This window comes from Theropithecus gelada, chromosome 1, assembly GCF_003255815.1.
Source record: "Theropithecus gelada isolate Dixy chromosome 1, Tgel_1.0, whole genome shotgun sequence".
Taxonomy (NCBI): Eukaryota; Metazoa; Chordata; class Mammalia; order Primates; family Cercopithecidae; genus Theropithecus; species Theropithecus gelada.
Window position 1 is genome coordinate 96,007,613 of NC_037668.1, and position 19,756 is coordinate 96,027,368.

The 19,756-nt window shown below is 43.9% G+C and overlaps 1 protein-coding gene and 1 pseudogene across 4 annotated transcripts in view; both read right to left on the bottom strand.

Moving 5' to 3' along the window:
- The window catches only part of WLS (wntless Wnt ligand secretion mediator), a 134,329-nt gene that overhangs the window by 48,614 nt on the left and 65,959 nt on the right, over positions 1-19,756 (bottom strand). For all 3 annotated transcript variants that reach the window (XM_025377877.1, XM_025377888.1, XM_025377895.1), the window contains 6 exons: positions 12,416-12,540; positions 8,105-8,266; positions 6,534-6,670; positions 3,200-3,368; positions 1,572-1,669; positions 1,145-1,208 (listed from right to left, as the gene is read on the bottom strand). In XM_025377877.1, the coding sequence (XP_025233662.1) occupies positions 1,145-1,208; positions 1,572-1,669; positions 3,200-3,368; positions 6,534-6,670; positions 8,105-8,266; positions 12,416-12,540 (755 nt within the window). The remainder of the gene's footprint in view (positions 1-1,144; positions 1,209-1,571; positions 1,670-3,199; positions 3,369-6,533; positions 6,671-8,104; positions 8,267-12,415; positions 12,541-19,756) is intronic.
- LOC112619756 lies at positions 15,001-16,487 on the bottom strand (annotated as a pseudogene). The gene has a single exon (XR_003118293.1). The product of XR_003118293.1 is annotated as a C-terminal-binding protein 2 pseudogene (transcript).

Here is a 19,756-nt window from a genome sequence, read left to right on the forward strand (position 1 = left end):
TGATCCGCTGGCCTCAGCCTCCCAAAGTGCTGGGATTACAGGCATGAGCCACCACACCTGGCCCAAATTGTCTATTTTTAAAAGCATTTAATAAGTGTGAACTTGCCATGCATATTTCATTAAATAATATAATATCTCATGCAGTTTCGCCTTCTTTCCTATAATGAACAGTATCCTGGGATGAAGGGAATATAGTTATTTTCTGCAGGACTTGAAATTTAACTCACTCCATCATTTTATAAAATTAAAAAGTTGAACTAGATTTAACATTATAAACATTCTCCTTGTTGTGCAGCTAACATTTGGTGGTGGCATAATGGAGGAAGGGTAGAGCTTCTCTCTCATCTTTGAGGTAATGATACTACAGATTTAGTTTGCTCACAATGTTCTTGTGACACTAAGAAACCAATATAGACATCGTGGCAAGACAAAGCATAGTCCTTAGCACACGGCAAGATATGAGCCATCAAGGAAGAATACAACCCAGGCCTTTCTCTCCACTCCAGAGCAGTCTTTTTCTCCCAAGAGCATTTCACATACTATTCCAGAAGATAAAATATTTAAATCCAGCATCCTAAAAGGGATAAGCTAAGACTGTCACTTCTGCTTCCTGAAGAAGACTTAGCGTTTATGCCAACCAACCAGAAGCCTCGGCGACTCCTCTGGAACTAATCACCTTAGCCTTATCTCCACTTGGTCTCAGGAATGAATAGCAGCAGTGTGATCTGCCAGCACACCAAGGTCACTGTAAGAAGTCTCGCACATAGGCAATTTCAGAAACAGACTCTCCCACAGGGGCCCAGAGATGAACCTCCATGGCTCCAGGGAAAAGCTAGTCATGCTTCAGTCTGCAGTAAACAGTGTATAACGGATAATTCAGACAGGCTGCAGTAAGCCCAGAAACTCGGATCCCTCTGCTGTGAAGATGGGCTGCGACCTTCTCATTTTGCCTGCTGTCACCCAGGCTTGAAAGCAAGCAGTAATTCTTATTATCAGCCTTAATTGTGCTGTTATAATTGGCCTGAGAATCAAAGCCCTGGCTGAGTACATATGGGGAGCATCAGCAGAGCCTTAGAGAAAACGATCTTGGGGACTGGGTGGCTAGGGGAAGAAATAAAACCCTGAACCCATCAAGGAAGGATACGGCCAGCTCTGTTCCAACATCTGTAGTCCAGATACTGTAGAAGGGATTCGTGAGTTGTACCCCTCTACAAAGAAAATGAGATGGAAAGGCAAGACAAATTAATACAAAGGCAAACGGGAACTTTCCTTTTCACGTATTCTTAGCTTTTCAGCTGCAGGGGTGAGGGCTGTATTTAGGCTAAAAAACATTACAGAGATCCTAAAGAGAAATGAAGCTTGTAGAATACATCAGCCCAAACATTTTGCAACTGTAAAGAGCTGTGCATTTGATTTGATCCCAGACCTTGTCTGAGAATGTGACCACGTCCGGGGCTTCCATACCAAAGGTTCCCGACCACCATTCTCCTTTTCCAACACTCCTCCTAAAGTGACAGGAGTGGGCATGGTGATGCACAGTTTGGCTCAGTGACCCACAAACACCTGCTCACCTCTCACACATGTCAAATATGAAGAGGCAGAAGGAACCAACGGCAATGGGTCCAACTTGCTTCCAATACCCTGCAATGTGGTTCCGCTCGTGCTGATCCTGAGGAAAACCAAATTGAGAAGGGAGATAGAGGGGAGAGGAAGACCAAGCAATTCTATGGGGGAGTCAGCATTCGAAGGACACCTGCTGACCACCTATTATGTATCAAGCACCATGCTAGACTCTAGGTGTATGAGAACAAAGAAGATGAAAATCTCTTCTTCAGGCACTCACCTCTGTGGGGGAGTCTGGCACATATGCAGAACATGACAAAGCCCAGCCATAAGGGCTCTGAGAGTAATAAGAACAGGATGCCATGGGAACACAAAGAATGGCCTCAGCTCCCAGGCAGAGGACACTTTGTGGTCCACAAAATAACTCATTCTGAATTAAATTTCTATGTGACTTGTAACTTGTGTTTATAAAAGTGACTGATCCCCAGAAGACAAAGTAAAGACATTAAAGCATTTAAATATGTGAAGTGTGTCTCTTATGGTTAGGAAAACAGGCATATTTCCTCCCCATCCTTATTAAAACCAGCAATGATTCTCCTTGATCAACAAAGACACCAAGAGAAAGAAAAGGAAGGAATGTAGAATGAGAAAAAAGGGAAAGCAAAGATGATCTTAGCCTCCAGGCAGGGCCCCAGGTGGGTCAGTCCACACCAGCTCCCTGTGGACAATCCTTGGCTGGCTTCCTGGTGCTGGACCAAGTTCCCTCCACTCCCAGGCCCTGATGCCGAGGCCTCATTCTTAGCGCATCTCTGCTGGAGGACCCCTCATGGGGAAAGACCCCCTAATGTAGACAGTTTAGCGGTAGGCAGAAGTCTCTCTCTCTGCTCTCACACTGCTCTCCTGGAAGAGCGGCAGGACTTCAGAGGTCTGGTTTTTATGACTGAGCCATAATGGAATTTAAAAACAGTCCACTCTGCCATGAAGCCCATGTGCCTGACACGAAGACCAAGTTCCAGCTGGCGTATCATCTTAGCCACAATGTGATGACGACACCATTCTTATTTTAAACCGTGGTACCTTCAGTCCCTCTTGAAATATGATTTGGTGTCTGTGCAAACTGAGGAGACCAGGAAGGTCTGTATTTCCGAGTAATAGGGGTTACTAGGCCACCTGGACACATTGCCAGCTGGAAAGAGCCAGGTCCACATTCTCTGGTGGTTAACCTGTATTCCTGGGGACAGGACAAGCAGGGCAGAAGCCAGCAGACAAAAAACTCAAGCTCAAGGGCAAGAAATAATACTAATCATTAGAATGTGTGTGTTTATCTTAAGTTACTCACATTCTCTCTTTCAATTCGCACAAAAACCCCATGCATTAGGCCTTTACATCCCATTTTATAGATGAGGGACCTGAGATTCAGAGTGATAATGTCATTTGCCTAAAGCCACTCAGCTGGTCAGCAGGTGGTGAAGCAGGAATGTGAACCAGAGGGGTCTGCCTCCAGAGTTCCCACTTGTAACTACTAGTTTATTCTGTCTCACCCACTGCTGACTAGAGGCAAAGGGGGGCAGGTGTCAGCTTGGCAGCCTGCACGGAGCAGCTGGTACAGACGTCTGTCCCTCGCAGGGGCTCTTACCATCATGTGCTCGCCACAGAAGATGATCCAGAAGGACAGAAGCATCGCATAGAAGATGCCCTGTCGGATGTCACCGAACAGCAGCATCCAGGTCCAGTCGAACCCGATGGAAAACCATTCCACTGGGATATTGATAAAGGTCATGGAAATCCCAAGGGCAAAGATGACTCTGATGGTGAGAAAATATCAGGACAGCCACTTCATTCATCTGGAGGGCAGATTTTCAAACAATTCCCAGAAGTCAGTTTTGAGACATGAGATGTTACTTATTGGGTCTGAAGCCATATGATTAATTTCTTCTGCACAGAGATGCAAAATGTCCTATGTAGCTCACACTGCTGCAGAATGAAGGAGTGCTACACCAACCTTTCTATGGAAGTGAACCTGACCTCCTTAATGCCCCACAATTTACTTTGGTACCACTGCAGATGAAGAGCTTCCTATAATGTTTGTGTCCCCTTGCCTTCTCATCCAGGCCTCAGTGAATATAATTGTCCTCTTTCACCTATTCAGGTTATCATTCATCTGATCATTAAGAACACTCGTTATTATTGTGATATCCTCAGGAACGATGAATTATATAAGCATATTTGTTTCAATAATACATGACTCCAAACACATTTGAAATGTAAATTCTCTTGACTGCTTGTTTAGCTTTTATTTTACTCTTCCCCTGTCACACTAAGAACTGCCAATTCTCTATTAAAATGTAATTCTTATGTCACTGATTTATTCATACTTTTTTCCATCCCCTTGAAACACATATGTTAATTAAGCACAGATCACGTAGCAGGCATTGTGTTAGCACTATAGAATCCTAAATGAACAGGACCTGTTTTTTCACTCACGGGAGATACAGTTAGTAGAGGAGCCAGATAAAGAGACAATTGAATAGAGCAGGATCAGGAATATCATAGAGTTTTAAAACATAGAAGGCTGCTACCAGGACTTCTGACTTTGACACAGACAGGAATGGAGCTGAGTTGTGAGTCAAGGTAAGGGAGGTGGAAGGGTGTTTGGAGGAGAGGGCAGAGCCTGGATGGAGGCACAGAGGTCTGGAAGAACCTGGTGCATTTGGGGATCTGCATGTGGCACATCAGGAAATGACAGGACATGAGACCAGAGAAACAAAGAGGGCTGTGCTCATGAAGAAACTTGCATATCCCACTAGAGAACTGAAATGTATCTTGAAGAGACTTTTTATTGGAATCCAATAAAAAGTTTAAACAATGGAGTGACATGATTCATTCACTCAAAAAATATTTATTAAACTCCTACTATGTGTCAGTCACTATTCTGAGATGCTGAGAATATAACTGTGAACAAAATAAGCAAGGATTGTGCTCTGGTGATGCTTGCATAGAGATGCAGTGAGAGAGGGAGTATAAGAAAAAGATAATAAATAAATGAATAAGCATCATGAAAAAAAAAGCTAGGCAAGAGAGTGGAGAGCAATGGGGATGTGATTTTACATAAAGTGGACAGACGAAGAGATCAGCAAGTGTGAAGGCCCTGGTGTGAGGGTTTGAGCACAATAAAGGGGGCTGGTGGGTGTTGGAGAGGACAATGACAAGATCAGAGGTGGAAGGCACCCAGTCATCAAGGGGCTTATAGGTCAGGGCAAAGGAGATGAAAAGCCAGTGGAGAGCTTTGAGCAGAGGAGTGACAGGATCTGATTAACATCTGAAAGGGGGCACTCCGGCTATCCTGTGAATAGGCTGCAGGGAGGCACGTGGTGGAAGCAAGGAGAGGGGTTGCAACAAGGCTGTTCCCACTGATCCAGGTGAGAAGCGATTGTGGGTTAGTTAGACTAGGGTGGCCGCAGTGGAAATGGTGAGACTTCCCGGTGAGTTAGATGAGAAGTGTGAAAAACAGAGACATACAGGATGACTCACTGCTACATTTCCAGTTTGAACAACTGAAAAGATGGAGTTGCCATTTACTGAAATGGGGATTCTGGGAGGGAACAGGTTGGAAGTGGGACACAATCAAGTGTTGTCCTTGGTACATGTGACATTTTCAATGCAAATGAAGACATTAAGTAAAGAGCTGTAATATTTGGGTCCAGAGTTGGGAGAGGCTGAGGCTAAAGATATAGATTAAGAGTCATCAGAGAGCAGATGATTTTTCAGACCACGAAGGTAGGTGAGATTACCCCTGAGGAAAGCACAGCTAATAAAGAGAAGAGGTCCAAAGCAGGTGCCCCAGTCCCAAAGTCTAAGAGGCTGGGAAGACGGAAGGAGACAGAAATGGGGCCTACATGCTGGTCAGCAAAGAAGAATGACCAACAGAAGAGTAGAGGAGACTCTGGGAAGAAAAACTGATTATGTCAGATGCTGGGATGAGTTTAAAAAAAAAAAAAAAGTGAGGACTAAAAAATGATCTTTGGATTTGGACTATGAAGGTTGTTGGTGATCCTGTGAAAAGCAGTTTTAGTAAAGTGCTGGAGATGAATCCAGACTGGAATGGACTCAAGAGAGAACAGAGGAGAAGACATATGCACAAGGTTTTTGAGAAGCATTGCTGTAATGAGGGGCAGAAAAAGGGTATGTAGCTTCAGGGAGAAGTGGGAAATGGGAGAATTTTGTCTAAGAAGGGGAGATGGCAGGGCATGTTTGTATATTAATAGAAAGAATCCAGCAGAAAGGGAGAAGTCAATGATGTGGAGAGAAAGTAGGTACACCTGCAGGAGCACTGTCTTTCTTTAAGTGAGAGGAGCTGGGCTTAGGGCAGTTTCTTCACTACAACACAGACAAGTATCTGATTGACCACGGAATATCCCGAAGAGCAAAGAGGTTAAAGAGTCAGAAAGGTCAGCTGGGTGTGGTGGCTCACACCTGTAATCCCAGCACTTTGGGAAGCTGAAGCAGGCAAATCACTTGAGCTCAGGAGTTCGAGATCAGCCTGGGCAACATAGTGAAACCCTGTCTCTACAAAAAATACAAAAACTAGCTGGGGAGTATACACCTGTGGTTCTAGCTACTGGGAAGCTGAAATGGGATGATTACTGGAACCTGTAAAGTCAAGGCTGCAGCGAGCTGAGATCCCAGCACTGCACTCCAGCCTGGACAACAGCGTGAGACTTTGTCTCCAAAAAATAAATTAATTAATTAAAAAGAGCCAGAAAGGTGAGAGAGGTAGAACCCTGAGGATTAACTTAATAACAACTTGCATAGGAAAGCTGCAGGAGAAAAAGGAGTCCAGGATGACTCCTGGTCAAATCACTGGCCTAAGTCACACACTGGCTGCTTGAAATGGACACAAGCAAAAGCAAGAGCTTGGCAGATCATGAGAAGCCAGTATTCCTGAAGAGCACTGCAAAACCAGCTCTTACTTTTCCAGAAGCACTGGGGGTCGGGACATCATGGTGATCCTCCTCCAGTACCACACCATAATGATGAAGATGCTGGGCGTAAGGAAGGTCTTCATGGCAAACCACACCTTGGTGAAGCCTCCATTTTGGTGGATCCCCTAGGCAGAGACCAGTGATAATTTTGAAGGTGAATATTATCTTAGCATTTCCTTCTACTGGCAAATGCGTTTGTGGGAGAGGTAAGTGGAGACCTTGTCTGCAAAATGTTCATGATCAAGAGCTTTCACATTCATAGCATGCACTGCCCTCATACACCCTTGGCCTCTCCTCAGAGATAACAGAAATACATATTAGAAGAGCCCTGTGCTATGGACCTGAGACCAGAGAAATAAAGAGGGCATCCTATTCACAGTAATGGCTTTCATGCTCTGGGGTCTGAAAGAAGAGCATGGGGCTTTGGGGCAGGGTCACTGTTTCCGAGAGGCTGAATTATCTTACCTTGGACTCATCCCACTGATTTTAAAATGCTAATGCCTAAAGGTCCACTTTAGAGGTATGGATTAATAGGGCAGGTACGGATTAATAGGGCCTACAGGGTGTATGATATCTACCCAGCTACCACCCCTACAGTGTGCCCCCCAAAAAAGCCACATTTGAGGTAGAACCAGAAATTTTAGGTAAAAAGCAGAGATATCCTATATCTCCTAACACCTCTCTTGGCCATTTAATCCTCATTCGACCCTCACATCTTACTAATCTGGTCTACTAGGGCTACAAGAGCTTTTTCCCTATGCTAAGATAATGATTAAGTACATGATCAATTTTTTTTCTTTTTGTAAGCTTTTCATTAGAAAGTTGCAGATATCCTAGATGGTCAATATGTTGAGATTAGTAAGTGTTAAGGTAAATCTATTCTATAAAATGCTAACCAATATTGGTACTACATTCACCAATTTATATTATATATACCATTAAATAAGAAAGCAAGGAAAAAAAGTCAGTTCAATATGATCCTACTTTTTGTAAGGGAATTACTACGTATATAAAAAGCCTGGAAGGAGATATATCAAAACCTGAACAGTGACTATTTCTCTAAATAGTAGGACATTCTAGGTAATTCTTATGCTTTTCTGTTTCTTTACCCAATTATTGTGAGACTTTGTTGAGGTTGAAAAGAAAGGTCCTCCTTGCAGCAAGTTCTAACTTTTCCCCAATTAAACAAATAAGATGGAAAGAACCTAAACCACCCCTATTCCCTTTAACAATTGTGCTTGCAAGGTGAAACACATAAAAAAGAAAATTTACTTTTATCTTGGTGTTACTCATTATGCAGTCATGACTATATCATGATCTTATCATTATAATGACCTTAAGTGATCTTAAGCCCATTTAAAATCTTAAGTGGGCACAATAATTGCATTGTTTTCCATTTCTGTAATCTCTCACACAAATTAATTCACTTTATTATCTCAGTCATCATGAGTATGTTATTATTCCCATTTCTCAGATGAGACAGGTGAGGCATAGAGGTGCCATGAGTGAGATGGAGTTCCCCTTCAATACACATGCCAAGATCAGTTACATTCACTTACCACCAACCGGATATCCTTTATCTCCCCAATTCCCACATTGATTTTCTTCTTCTCATTCACAGGCAGCCGGATGTTTAAAAGGTAAAACTTATGGGCCACCGACCCAATTTCCATGAAAGGAAGGACATCACATTCATAGTAACGGCCTTCATGCTCTGGGGTCTGGAAGAAGAGCAGAGGGTTTGAGGCAGGGTCACTATTTCCAATAGACTGGCTCTGAATTCTGTTACCCTGGACCCATAACACCAATTTTAAACAGCTAATGCTTAAAGGTACACCTTAGAGGTACAGAGCAACAAGGCATACTGGAGGCATGGTGTCCACCCAGCTCTCCCAACCTAAAAACAAACAAACGACAACAGCAGCAGCCATATTCAAGGTAGAACCAGAAATTTTAGGTAGAAAGCAGAGACACCTTCCTTCTATCTCCTAACACCATTCTCGGCTGTTTCATCTTCATTAGAACCTCACATCTTACTAATCTTGTCTGCGAGGGCTACAACAGTTTTTATCGGCAGTGTGTCGTCAGGGACCTCTAAGGCTCTGTGGAACAGTCAGCTTCTTAAACATTCAGGTGGAAGCTCCTGCTGAATCATTACACTCTTTAAGGACGGCTAATTATTCTTCTGATTTTGGCTTGAGGGAGAAGCTAGAAGCAGCTGAAAATATCTTCTTTTTATTCACTTGCCAGGAAAAAAAAAAGACACGAGGAGCCCTTGGTATTTAGGGAAGGTTGAAACAGAAGAAACAAAGGTAATAATAAGATTAGTGGCCAGAGATAACCACTCAGAATTTTCTGCCTCCAGTGCTTCCTAACAGTCCAAGATGGCAGAAGGGAATAGACATTTTAAGAAATGAAGATTTAGCCCAGTGTCTAGGAAAGCCTCTTGGACTTCGTGCCAAACAATTTAAGAGATACTGCCCAGAGCACGGTGGAGAGAAATCGGACAGTAGGGACACAGCTTTTTTTTGAAAACTAAATTCTGCTCCACCTCACCAGGACTCCCAGCTATGTGTACCTGCTGAGGGGTGGGGGCCAGGGGTAAATATGAGCATGTAGAGGAATGAGCTTCAGCAGGCTGGGACTTTTCCCTGATACAGAAGATAAGAGTTTACCATCAATGTTGGGTTTCTACGTCAGCTTCAGTGTTTACTTGGTACCTCCTGATCAAGTGATAGGGGAGATCTAATTTGTCGTCCCTAAGCCTGAATTCACAAGCCCTCCATAATTTGTCATAAATCTTCAGAGCAAAGATCCACTGAAGAAATGAGAAGAAAGAAGATAACAAGGAGTCTATAGTTTAAGAGTGTGTAGGAAGGGGCTCTGACCCTTCTGAGATCTTGGCTGGTGGGGAGGGTTCCTTACTGAACAGTCAGAGCTTAGAGTGCAGTAAACAGACCTTTGTACAGAGACAGAGACACACATGGCAAGGTGGAGGTGGGGAGGTGCTTTTAACTCCTCTTCCCCACCACGGCACACATTACCGATCAGTTGTCAACAGTTTTTATCCCTAAGGTGTGAGCGGCTCTTCTCAGACACACCAGTTGATTAGAGTTGGCGTGGTTGATTTTTAAAAATTCTTCTGTGGAAAGAATGCTGCTGCTTTTTCAAACCTCAGCTGCAGGTCGGATGACTCTTCCTATACAGATCATCTTTTTCTCCCCTCCACTCCTTTCTCTCTTATACTTTCAAATCAGGGAGGATGGGGGCTTTGCAGGCACTACTGAAAATTCACTACAGGCTCTAATTCTCCCTCAGATTAAGTTGCAGTGAGGAGGCTGATTATCCTCTGTGGTAACAGCAAGAGGACATTTTCTGATTTGTTTCCAGTTAGGGCCTTATTTTATTTATGGAAATTGAGAATTTGAGGGGGGAAGGGAATAAAACCTACTTAGTCTAATACCATCTGGTGTGTGTCTCGCCCAGGGTCCCAAAAGTAGCAGAATTGGGAGAAGGACATGGGCCCTGCCCAAAGGCAGGCGTTGTGCTGTGATAAAGACTTGAACTCCAGGCCAGGAGGCTCTGATTCTAGTCCTGACCATGTTCCTTGCTGGGTACCTTGGGTCACCCTGCCTCATTTGGCCTCAGTTTCTTCCTAAGTGAGAAAGGTAAGTAAGATGATCTCCAGGGTCACTTCTAATCCCCCATGATGGGTCTCTGGGTGTCCCACACTTCCCTGTCACTACAGAGTGAGTAACATGGCCACCTATGACACAAATTTACCTAAGTTCAAATGAAAAGAGACACATTGGCATCTGGGACACTGGCTCAACCTTCCTGTCTCGGAGACAAATTCGTTGTATCCTGGTACAGACTTTCCTTCAAGCACTAAAGTATTTAGGGCATTTAAGAAGGAAGATTCCTCTCTCTCTCCTTCCTTTCCCCCACCCCCAGTTCTCCCCCAACTCCAGCATGAGACTGGCTAATTAGGACAAATTACAGCAGGTGGCAACTTGACTTTTTTTTTTTCAACTTCACAATCCACCAGGGACTGAAAAGCTTTAAAGCAATTTCTCATTTAATCTTGAGACTCAAGACTAAATTTCACTGCAATCAAAAAGCAGAGACTTGATGATTCATTTCCTTCGCACCTTCCAAGGTTTAATATCTTTCTTGCAAGGGATCAACACATCCTAAAGATAATTAAGCAACCGTCATTAAGAAGCAGTTGCAGGCAAACACCCTTCCCCCTCACACTACTCAGTGCCCTCCAAGTGTATAAATAAGAGAAATGACTTTTCCCTTTTCTAAGGATACAATTCTGCATCCAAAAGCCATCTAGCTTAGATGTTCAACCAGTGTTTCAAAGATGCAGTCAACTTGCAGAGACAGCTAGAAAGATTTTTAATTAATTTTCTCCGTTGCATGCAAAGATCTGAAAATGTTAGCTATTCCTCCCTCCTGCTTCCTCTAGTTTCTGTCTATCACTCATTTCTACCTACAAATGGCTCTCTCTGGAGGACAGCCCTGTGGAAATTGAGATATGAAATCCCCCATGATGGGTCTCTGGGTGTCCCACACTTCCCTGTCACTATGGAGTGAGTAACATGGTCACCCATGACACAAATTTACCTAAGTTCAAATGAAAAGAGACACATTGGCATCTGGGACACTGGCTCAACCTTCCTGTCTCAGAGACAAATTCGTTGTATCCTGGTACAGACTTTTCTTCAAGTACTAAAGTCCTGCCTCTGCCAGTATTTAGGGCATTTAAGAAGAAAGATTCCTCTCTCTCTCCTTCCTTTCCCCCACCCCCAGTTTAGCATTCAGCAGAAGGTCTAGGGCAGTGGCTCTCAAACTTCACTGAGTTTAAGGTAATAAACTGAAGGAACTGTTAAAACATAGATTCCTTGCTCCTACCCCCTGAGACATTGACTTAATAGGTTTTGGGTGTGCCCTGGGAATCTGCCTTTCCTAAAACCTCTCAGGTGATGCTGCCACTGTTGGTCCTCAGAACACACTTTCTGTAGCTTTGTTCTAGGAAACCTGGGCGAGTGAGAGTCCTCTAGTGCTTCAAAAAACACTGCAACGGGTACTTAGGTTTGCCCATGGAGGGCCTTAGTTTATACGTTTTCTCCTAGTGGCCTATCTGGTTAATATTCACTTTGACTCTCAAATATGTCCCAGACAAGATGTTAAAGTATAAGGCCATCCTGCCTACGTTCATTGTATCATCTAGTCCAGGGGTGTCCAATCTTTTGGTATCCCTGGGCCACACTGGAAGGAGGAGAATTGTCTTGAGCCACACATAAAATACGCTAACAATAGCTGATGAGCTAAAAAAAAAAAATCAAAAAAGGATCTTATGTTTTCAGAAAGTTAGTGAATTTGCACTGGGCCACATTCAAAGCCGTCCTGGGCTACCTGCGGTCCACAGGCAGCGGGTTGGACAAGCTTGATCTAGCCCTTAAAAAGACTCCCAAGGTAGGTACTCTTATCTCATCTCACAGAAGAAAAACTGAAGCTCAGACAGATTATGTAAGCTTACCTGAGGTCACACCGTCAGCGATAAAACCACCCAATCTTTCTCCTCTTTAGGAAAAAAATGGCTAAAGCTGGGGCAAGGTACTCAGAGGCTTCAACCTCATGTTTTTACTATTTCACAGGAAATCTTAACAGTAATAGGCAAAAGCAAAGTTAGGAAAGACCCATAGTAGGAGAGAAGAGGAAAGAAAATGCTCCGCAGAACAGGTATTACCAAAGCTGTCCTCATGCGAAGAAGGGACACACCTAGGAAAAGTAAACAAATCTTTCCACATACCTGAGAAGCAGATAAAAACTCTGTTGGCTTAGACAGCAAGGGGTCATACCTTGGGAGCTGTGAAGGTGCATTTGAGTTTCCGTGGTACTCTCTCGTGGGCCATTTCAGTCCACTCAGCAAAGGCATCATCGCGGTAAGCCAGGGAAACGTCCATGGAGACTTCCGCATTTTCTCCTGCAAGAGAAAGGACACACGTGTCAGAAATGGCTTTTGGAAGATATTTTAGAAACAGCTCAAAAAGTTCTTCTAGGCTTTGCCATGGAAATCAGCAAGACAAAAGAGAAACATTAATTTCTATCAAACTCCAAACCTGAAGACTCAGAAGTCATAGGAGGAAAGTCTAAGCCAAATGCTGGGTGGCCTCTCCTGTCCACTCTGCCAGAGTCCAGAGCCTCCATTTAAACTCTTCCAGAGACAGGGGCTTCACTCCCTCTGAGAGAGCGCAAATAGTCAGACCTCATCCTCCCGTAACTTGTACCACAGGTCCTAGGTCTGCCTGTAGAAGCCACATGGAAGGTGAGGTCCTTCCTTCTTCCATAAAAAGTGCCTTATGTTCTTGAAAACCATACCAGATCTGCCTGCATTTTCTTTCCTCTCTGACAAACATGACCAAGTTTTTCAACCACCCCTCAGACATGTCCCTCTGGGGCTCTTCTCTGGTCACATTCTGTCTGAAAACATCCTTCTCAAACTTATTCCCGAAAGTTCTCAAATATAGGATCTGCTACTTCTCCAAGAGTCAAAATCCCTTCATATTGTGGATGAAGTTAATGTAAAAGGCAAAGTATTTTTCCAAAATTAAAGACTTATACACAGATAGGAATATAATAATACATAATTGCACAAATGAGTGTTCACACATACTTCCATAACAGTAGGACTGGACCACAAATGAGTTAAACTCACCACAGAACTCATTAAGGAGATGAGATTAATAAAACATTGCACCTATTAATTTTGTCTGTTTTATACTATGATGAGCAAGTTCAAGAGCAGAGAAGTCTTTTTTTTTTTGTATAAAGGTTTAATTCTATTTAAAAAGAAGATTCATTAAATCAACTTCAAGTTCTTAACTCATGGGACTATTTTGCCACACTTCTTGGTAAATATCATTTTGTTAGGTTATTGGCAAAACAGTTTCAAGGTTCACTTCCCTCCCTTGAACCAGGTCCAGGTCATTTTGCTTTGGGGTAAATTAAAATCAGAACTCTACAAGTTGAGCAACTTTGGTTTTTTTTTTGAATTGATTTAGCTCTAACCCACCATTACATCTTAAGGATGGCATGACTTGATAATGATGGACTTGTGTGAAGTTTTGATTTTTCAATTAAACTTTGTATCACATGAAGTAATTGTCAGTGTTCTTGAGTCTGGTTATGGAACAGGCAGATAGAATCCTATCAGTAACAAGAGTTGGAAATTGGCTAATTGACAATGCAGTTGCCTTAAACATCTCAAGTAGAGAACTTTCACGTTAGTGGGATGTGCCTGAATTTCGGAACTTAACAAATTTTAATTACTTTTTATTGAAAACTGTACTGAACACTAAATGTCCACCTTTACAATAAACAAATACAGTAATGGTAACTCACACTAAAACAAAACATACTTCTGATAGCCATTATTTTTCTGTTTGGGACAAGTTTTCCTTTGTCACAAAAACAGGAATGCACCTAAACAAAGTTCAAAATAGGCCATCTTTTTAAACAAAAAGGCAATGAGTCACAAAAGACTATGAATAGAACATGTAACTATTTTGATACAAATCTGATAGGATTTGTTAAAATCAGTCCCATCTAATACATCTGAAGTGTTGTTGTATAAAATATCATGTAAAGAAAAGATGACTTTATCAATGTCTAAAAAAGTGGGTTTGTTCATAGACAATCTGACAAGCTACCAGAAAAATGTTTCCTGAGACATAAGGAAATGCAACATTATTCTTCTTGAACCCTTTTAGCTCAAGACTTTCCACTCAATAAAATAGCAGAGCATCTGAAACTGAGAAAATATATTTGAGTACAAACAGCTTGTGAAACTTAATACTTTTTTTTTTTTTTTTTTTGCATCATCAGAGGGTTTTACTGAACTTACAACCAACCTGCCCACTCAGTATGCAGTTCAGATGTGAGAGACGCTTCTCTGTACGGGAGCCTGTACTGTCTTCAATCCTATGCGTGCAGGTGTCTATCACAGGCAAACAGTTTTTTCCCCATTTTGTAGTAATGTGATTTTCCTATTAGCAAAAAGAGGTCACCAGCCCCTGTAGACTTAACGGACTCGTCACAGAATGGGGATTTCCTCTTAATATTTTTTATTTTGTTGTTTGAACTCTTGATGCAACATTGTAGAGCGGGGTGTTCAGGACCTGCTGTGCCCAAGGGACTGATAAAGGAAAAAGCTCTATTTATTCTTTGTGATTTGATGCACAGATGAAAAACCTAACACACAGTGACAGAAGTTGGTCGTTAATAAATCACATCCTAGTCTTTTAGCACTTCCGTAAACAGACAGCATCTTCAGTTTGTAGCTCTTGTAGTTTTAACACCGCAACATCAATGATGTATATGTCCAAAATCAGTTACAAAGACCATAAGATTCTTTCTCTCTTAGTTCATCTATTTCTCACTGTCTCTTGGTCCCAAGTGTATCTGAATGATTACCTTCTGGCATTCTCTGCTATTGCTCGTTGGGGTGCTCTCGATTGTCCCCGTGTTTTGTGGGCTGGTTGGGAGAGGGCACTTGGGAAGGATGTGCCACTGTCAGGAGGTTGTGAGTCACTGGGATGCCTCCAGGGATGATCCCTTCCATGGCTGCAGGAAGTCCTCCTGGAACCACGCCCACAATGCCTGGAGGATATCTGTATGTGGCACCATCGAGTTCAGGATGAATTGCTTGCTGGTCTATTACTGACCAAGGCGCTGATGTGACGAAGAATTCATTGTTCAGTTTCTTAAGCTTTCTAGGATGCGACCTGTGAGGGCTCAACGGATCTCTGTGGCAGCTGCCTCCCTCATCTCCAGTGACGCCTGCTCGCTGTACCAGGCAGTGTGAGGAGTGCAGAGGGGATTCGGTGCATCTTTCAACGGACCCTGAGCAAAGCTAAAGGGCTCCGACTCATGCACGTCGAGGGCTGCCCCTCGTATCCTGCCCTCCTTGAGGGTTTGTGCTAAGGCTTTCTCGTCCACCAGGTCACCACGGGCTGCATTCACAAGGAATGCTCCCTGCCTCATCTGCTTTATGGTAAAGTCATTGATGAGGTGGTGGTTATGTTCGTTGAGATTGCAATGCAAGGAGACCCAGCCACTCCGATACAGCAAATCCTGGAGGGTGTAGACCCTTTGCACGCCCAGGGACTGCTGGATCCCATCCTGCAAGTAGAGGTCATAAAATATGACTCTGAATCCAAAGGCCTTGGCTCGAACTGCAACTACCTGCCCGATGCAACCAAAGCTGATGAGGCCCAGCGTCTCCCCACGGATGTGTGCCGCTCCTGAGGCCACCTCGTGGATCTGCTCCATGCTCTGAACCCGCATGCCTTCCTGCAATGCCTGGTACAGCCACGTGTTCCTCCGGTACAGACTGAGGATATAGCAGATGGTAAAGTCCGCTGTCTCTTCCACGGCTGCAGACGGGTTGTTACACACAGCAATTCCGAGCTCGCCGGCAGCCTTGATGTCCACGTTGTCATAGCCACTGCCTATCCGCAGGATCACTCTCAGAGCCTTGAACTTTCCCAGGTCCTCCCTGGTGAGGGTGATGGTGTGGTACATCTTGACACCTACGGCTTCATTTAGAACCTTCTCGTGGATTTCCTGCGTGGACTGCATATGCTTCAGGATGGGCATCTCCACAGTGCAGTCGCGGCCATCCAGCAGTGCCACCAGGGGGCGGGGGTGCAGGGGGTCCTTCATGATCTGGGGGCGGATACCTTTACAAATTCTGTCCAAATCGCTGTCTCTTGACTTTGTGCTTATCCACAAGTGACCATTCTTTATGGAACCTTGCAACTCTCTGATAAAAAAAAAAAGTTTTTTGCTTTTTGCAAAGCAGTCCTCTAAGAACTTAGGGGAACTCGCAGGAGTCTGCATGCATGACGCCACTATGAACCCAATATAAATCTGTCCACAAACTCTAGTTCACACGATGGGCTGTCTGTCTTTTTAAGAGAATAGTTTCATTGGTTCAAAACCATTTAAGGTGATGAAACCCTCCTCCCGGACGGTCGGCGTACACAGCGAAAGGCGCCCTGGAGGCGGCGGTGGCTCCCACCCCTCCCATTCCACCCGGGGCGGTGGCTGTGCGGCCCCGGCTCAGTGCCGCACGGCTCCCGGTTCGGTCCCTCGCTACTCGGGTCGCTGCTGGCTCCTCTGGGCTGCTCCTGAGCCACCTTAAAATGACACACGCACACAGGGACACACGCACAAAAACTTAATCTCTCCAGCTCCCCGTTCCTCCCCCTCCCGCCCTCCCCACCCTACTTCCGCTCCCCTCCCCCCGCCCCACTCTACTCCTCCAGAGAAGTCTTAATGAGGAAAAAAAAAAAAAAAGCACAAATCACATTTCCAAAATGACTGGAGCTCCATCCACCACTAGGGTTATGAAAATGGGCACAATTTTAGGCTCTGGCTATTCAGCCTTGAAGAAGTCTCAGTATCCAAGCACGTGAGTTTGCTCATCTAAGTAATACCCACCTCCTCCAGGGCTGCAACAAGGATTGAGTCAAGTTAGTGAAAGCACTGCATGCTGCCTAGTATGCAGTAGGTGCTTAATAAAAGTTTACTAAACCTGAACACATACAAGTCACATGGGAAACAGAGAGCAATAACTGCCCACTGAAAAGCAAGGCTTTTCTATCCACTGGTCTACAGTGGCTTAAAGCTGACATGGCAGCATGGCAGATCCCTGGTTCTCAGAAGAAATCTAGGAAAAGGAAGAGATGATCTATGGAAGAAGGAATTTGAGGCCATTCTGATATAGAGGAAACCCTCGATGAACATCAATACCCACTATTCTATTATTCCTATTTTTATCCTCAGTTAAACATGGTGAATTGGCCACTGTGTTTTCCTCCTGAAATTCCACAAAATAAAGACAAAGACAGTAAAAAGAAAAGCAAAAGATATTAAATCACAAGGGGAAAAAACTAACTGTAGACACCTGAGCAGACTAGAGATTTCAATTTTTTTTTTTTTTTTAAAAGACAGAGTTTTGCTCTTGTTACCCAGGCTGGAGTGCAATGGCATGATCTTGGCTCACCGCAACCTCTGCCTCCCAGGTTCAAGCAATCCTCCTGACTCAGTCTCCCCAGTAGCTGGGATAACAGGCGTGCACCACTATGCCTGTCTAATTTTGTATTTTTAGCAGCGTCAGGGTTTCTCCATGTTGGTCAGGCTGGTCTTGAACTCCTGACCTCGGGTGATCCACCTGCCTCAGCCTCCCAAAGTGTTGGGATTATAGGCGTGAGCCATTGTGCCTGGCCTCAAAATTTTTTAAAAAGATAAAAAATACATGAAGTAGGGTTTCCTGGCAGCCACAGCCTACACTCCTATAGAGGGGATATTCTAGAAAAGTGAGCCAATATGTCTGCAGGAACCTGAAGCCACTCAGAATTTGAAAGCACCAGGGGTTGCACAAGGCAGAACAAAGCATGGCACTGACAATGAGGTGACTGGTCAAAGTCTGCACACAAAACGGCTGGACCTCAGTTCCCCCACATCTTCCCATCTCTGCATAATCCAAGGAGAGACTTTGGACTTGAGGACACCAGGGGAATACATAGACCCAGGGCTGGAGGTAGAGAAGAGCAAGGGTCTGTAGAAAAAATTGTGCCACTCCCAGGTTGGCAGAAACCATGCTCAGAGTTGGTATCTCCCCTTGGTCAGGGACCAAGCTGGCTACAACTTCTCCCCACTTAGTAGCTTCAGTGGTCAACAGAAAGAATCTGTCAGAGCTCCCATGGGGTCAAATCTTAGGCAATAAAGTACATCATACTTCTAACGCTGGAAGTAGGAATTGGGACTTTCAACTGTATTGAAAAGGGTGCTTGGAGAAACACAAGAGTATAAATATGAAAAGCTGTAAAAAATGTCATCACCTCACACACAGGTTACAAATAACTCACAGGTTGCTCTCCTTGGAGCCGCAGGGTTCAGAGCAACACTGGCCTTAGACACAGGCAAGAGGGGTCTTTGAAGTTTGGGCCCCATATTTTTAAGCGGTCCCACTCTGTCAACTGTTCCCTTCTTTATAGGACAAGAAACTCCCAAGTGAAGGGGGTATGTATACCCAGAGTCTACAGACTCCCTCACTTCTAGACCATGCTCCGAGATGTCAGACCCCAGAACATTCTGCCTAGACAGCTCTGAACTCTTATCTTACTTCCAAGGTCTGTGTGGCCTCTTTCCAGGTCTGGCTTCCCAAGAAGAACTAGACAATCACTTGTGTACTCTTTCTTGGATGGTTGGGCGGGTGGGAGTGAAAAGGCTGCTATTTGTTGGAAGATAGGAACAGAGCTTGAACTTGGAGATTAGGGTGTCCTTGTACAAGCATGCAAGGCCCCTCTCTTTATGGGATGGAGCCAGAGGTGGGGAGAAAAGGGGTGTAGGGGTCCACGTTTCCTGGCCAGTCACATTTTGGCACAGAGTTCTAAGTCATCCATGAATCCTCAATTCAAACCTGGCCATCCGGTTTGGATGCAATATACTTGGTTTAATAGTTTGCTGGCCTGATTTATCACTTCTAAATATTTAGACACGTGATAGGCATGTCTTCATTCATACTGTTTCCCCGAGCCAGACAAATGTTTGGGGTGGGCCTGGTTCAGAGCAGGTGCCTCAGAGAGACAAGGCTAGATAGGATTGCTTCCTTGCCTGGTCCCAGCTTCAACAGTTATTCTAATCTGTTGAGGATCCTCAAAGGAAAAACTATTTTAAAATATGCGGTTTAAAACGAAAATTGCACACAGTATTTTAATGTACAATTACTCCATATTAAGCTCCTGTGGTTTCTGTGCTTTAAATTACCTCATTTAATGTTCTCAACAATTCCACGAAGTGGACATGAATATTTTCTTTTAATTAATGAGTAAAGTGATGTCCTCAGATCTTAAGGAACTTGTATAAAGTCATCGAAATTACCTTAAAATTACTTTTTTTTTGTATTGCTTAAAGAAAACTGGCTAACTTGTGATAAAAGAAGCCCCTCAAAGCAGTCACACAATATGAATATGTTAAGTCTTTAATAAGAGCAACAGCTCTCCTTCATCAGAGACTAACATGCACCAGCCTTCTTCAGGCCTCACATCCATCCTGGGAGGAAGACGTTATATAAATTGCCCAAGAATATATGGCTAGTATACAGCAGAGCTTCAGTCTGGATCACATGAGGG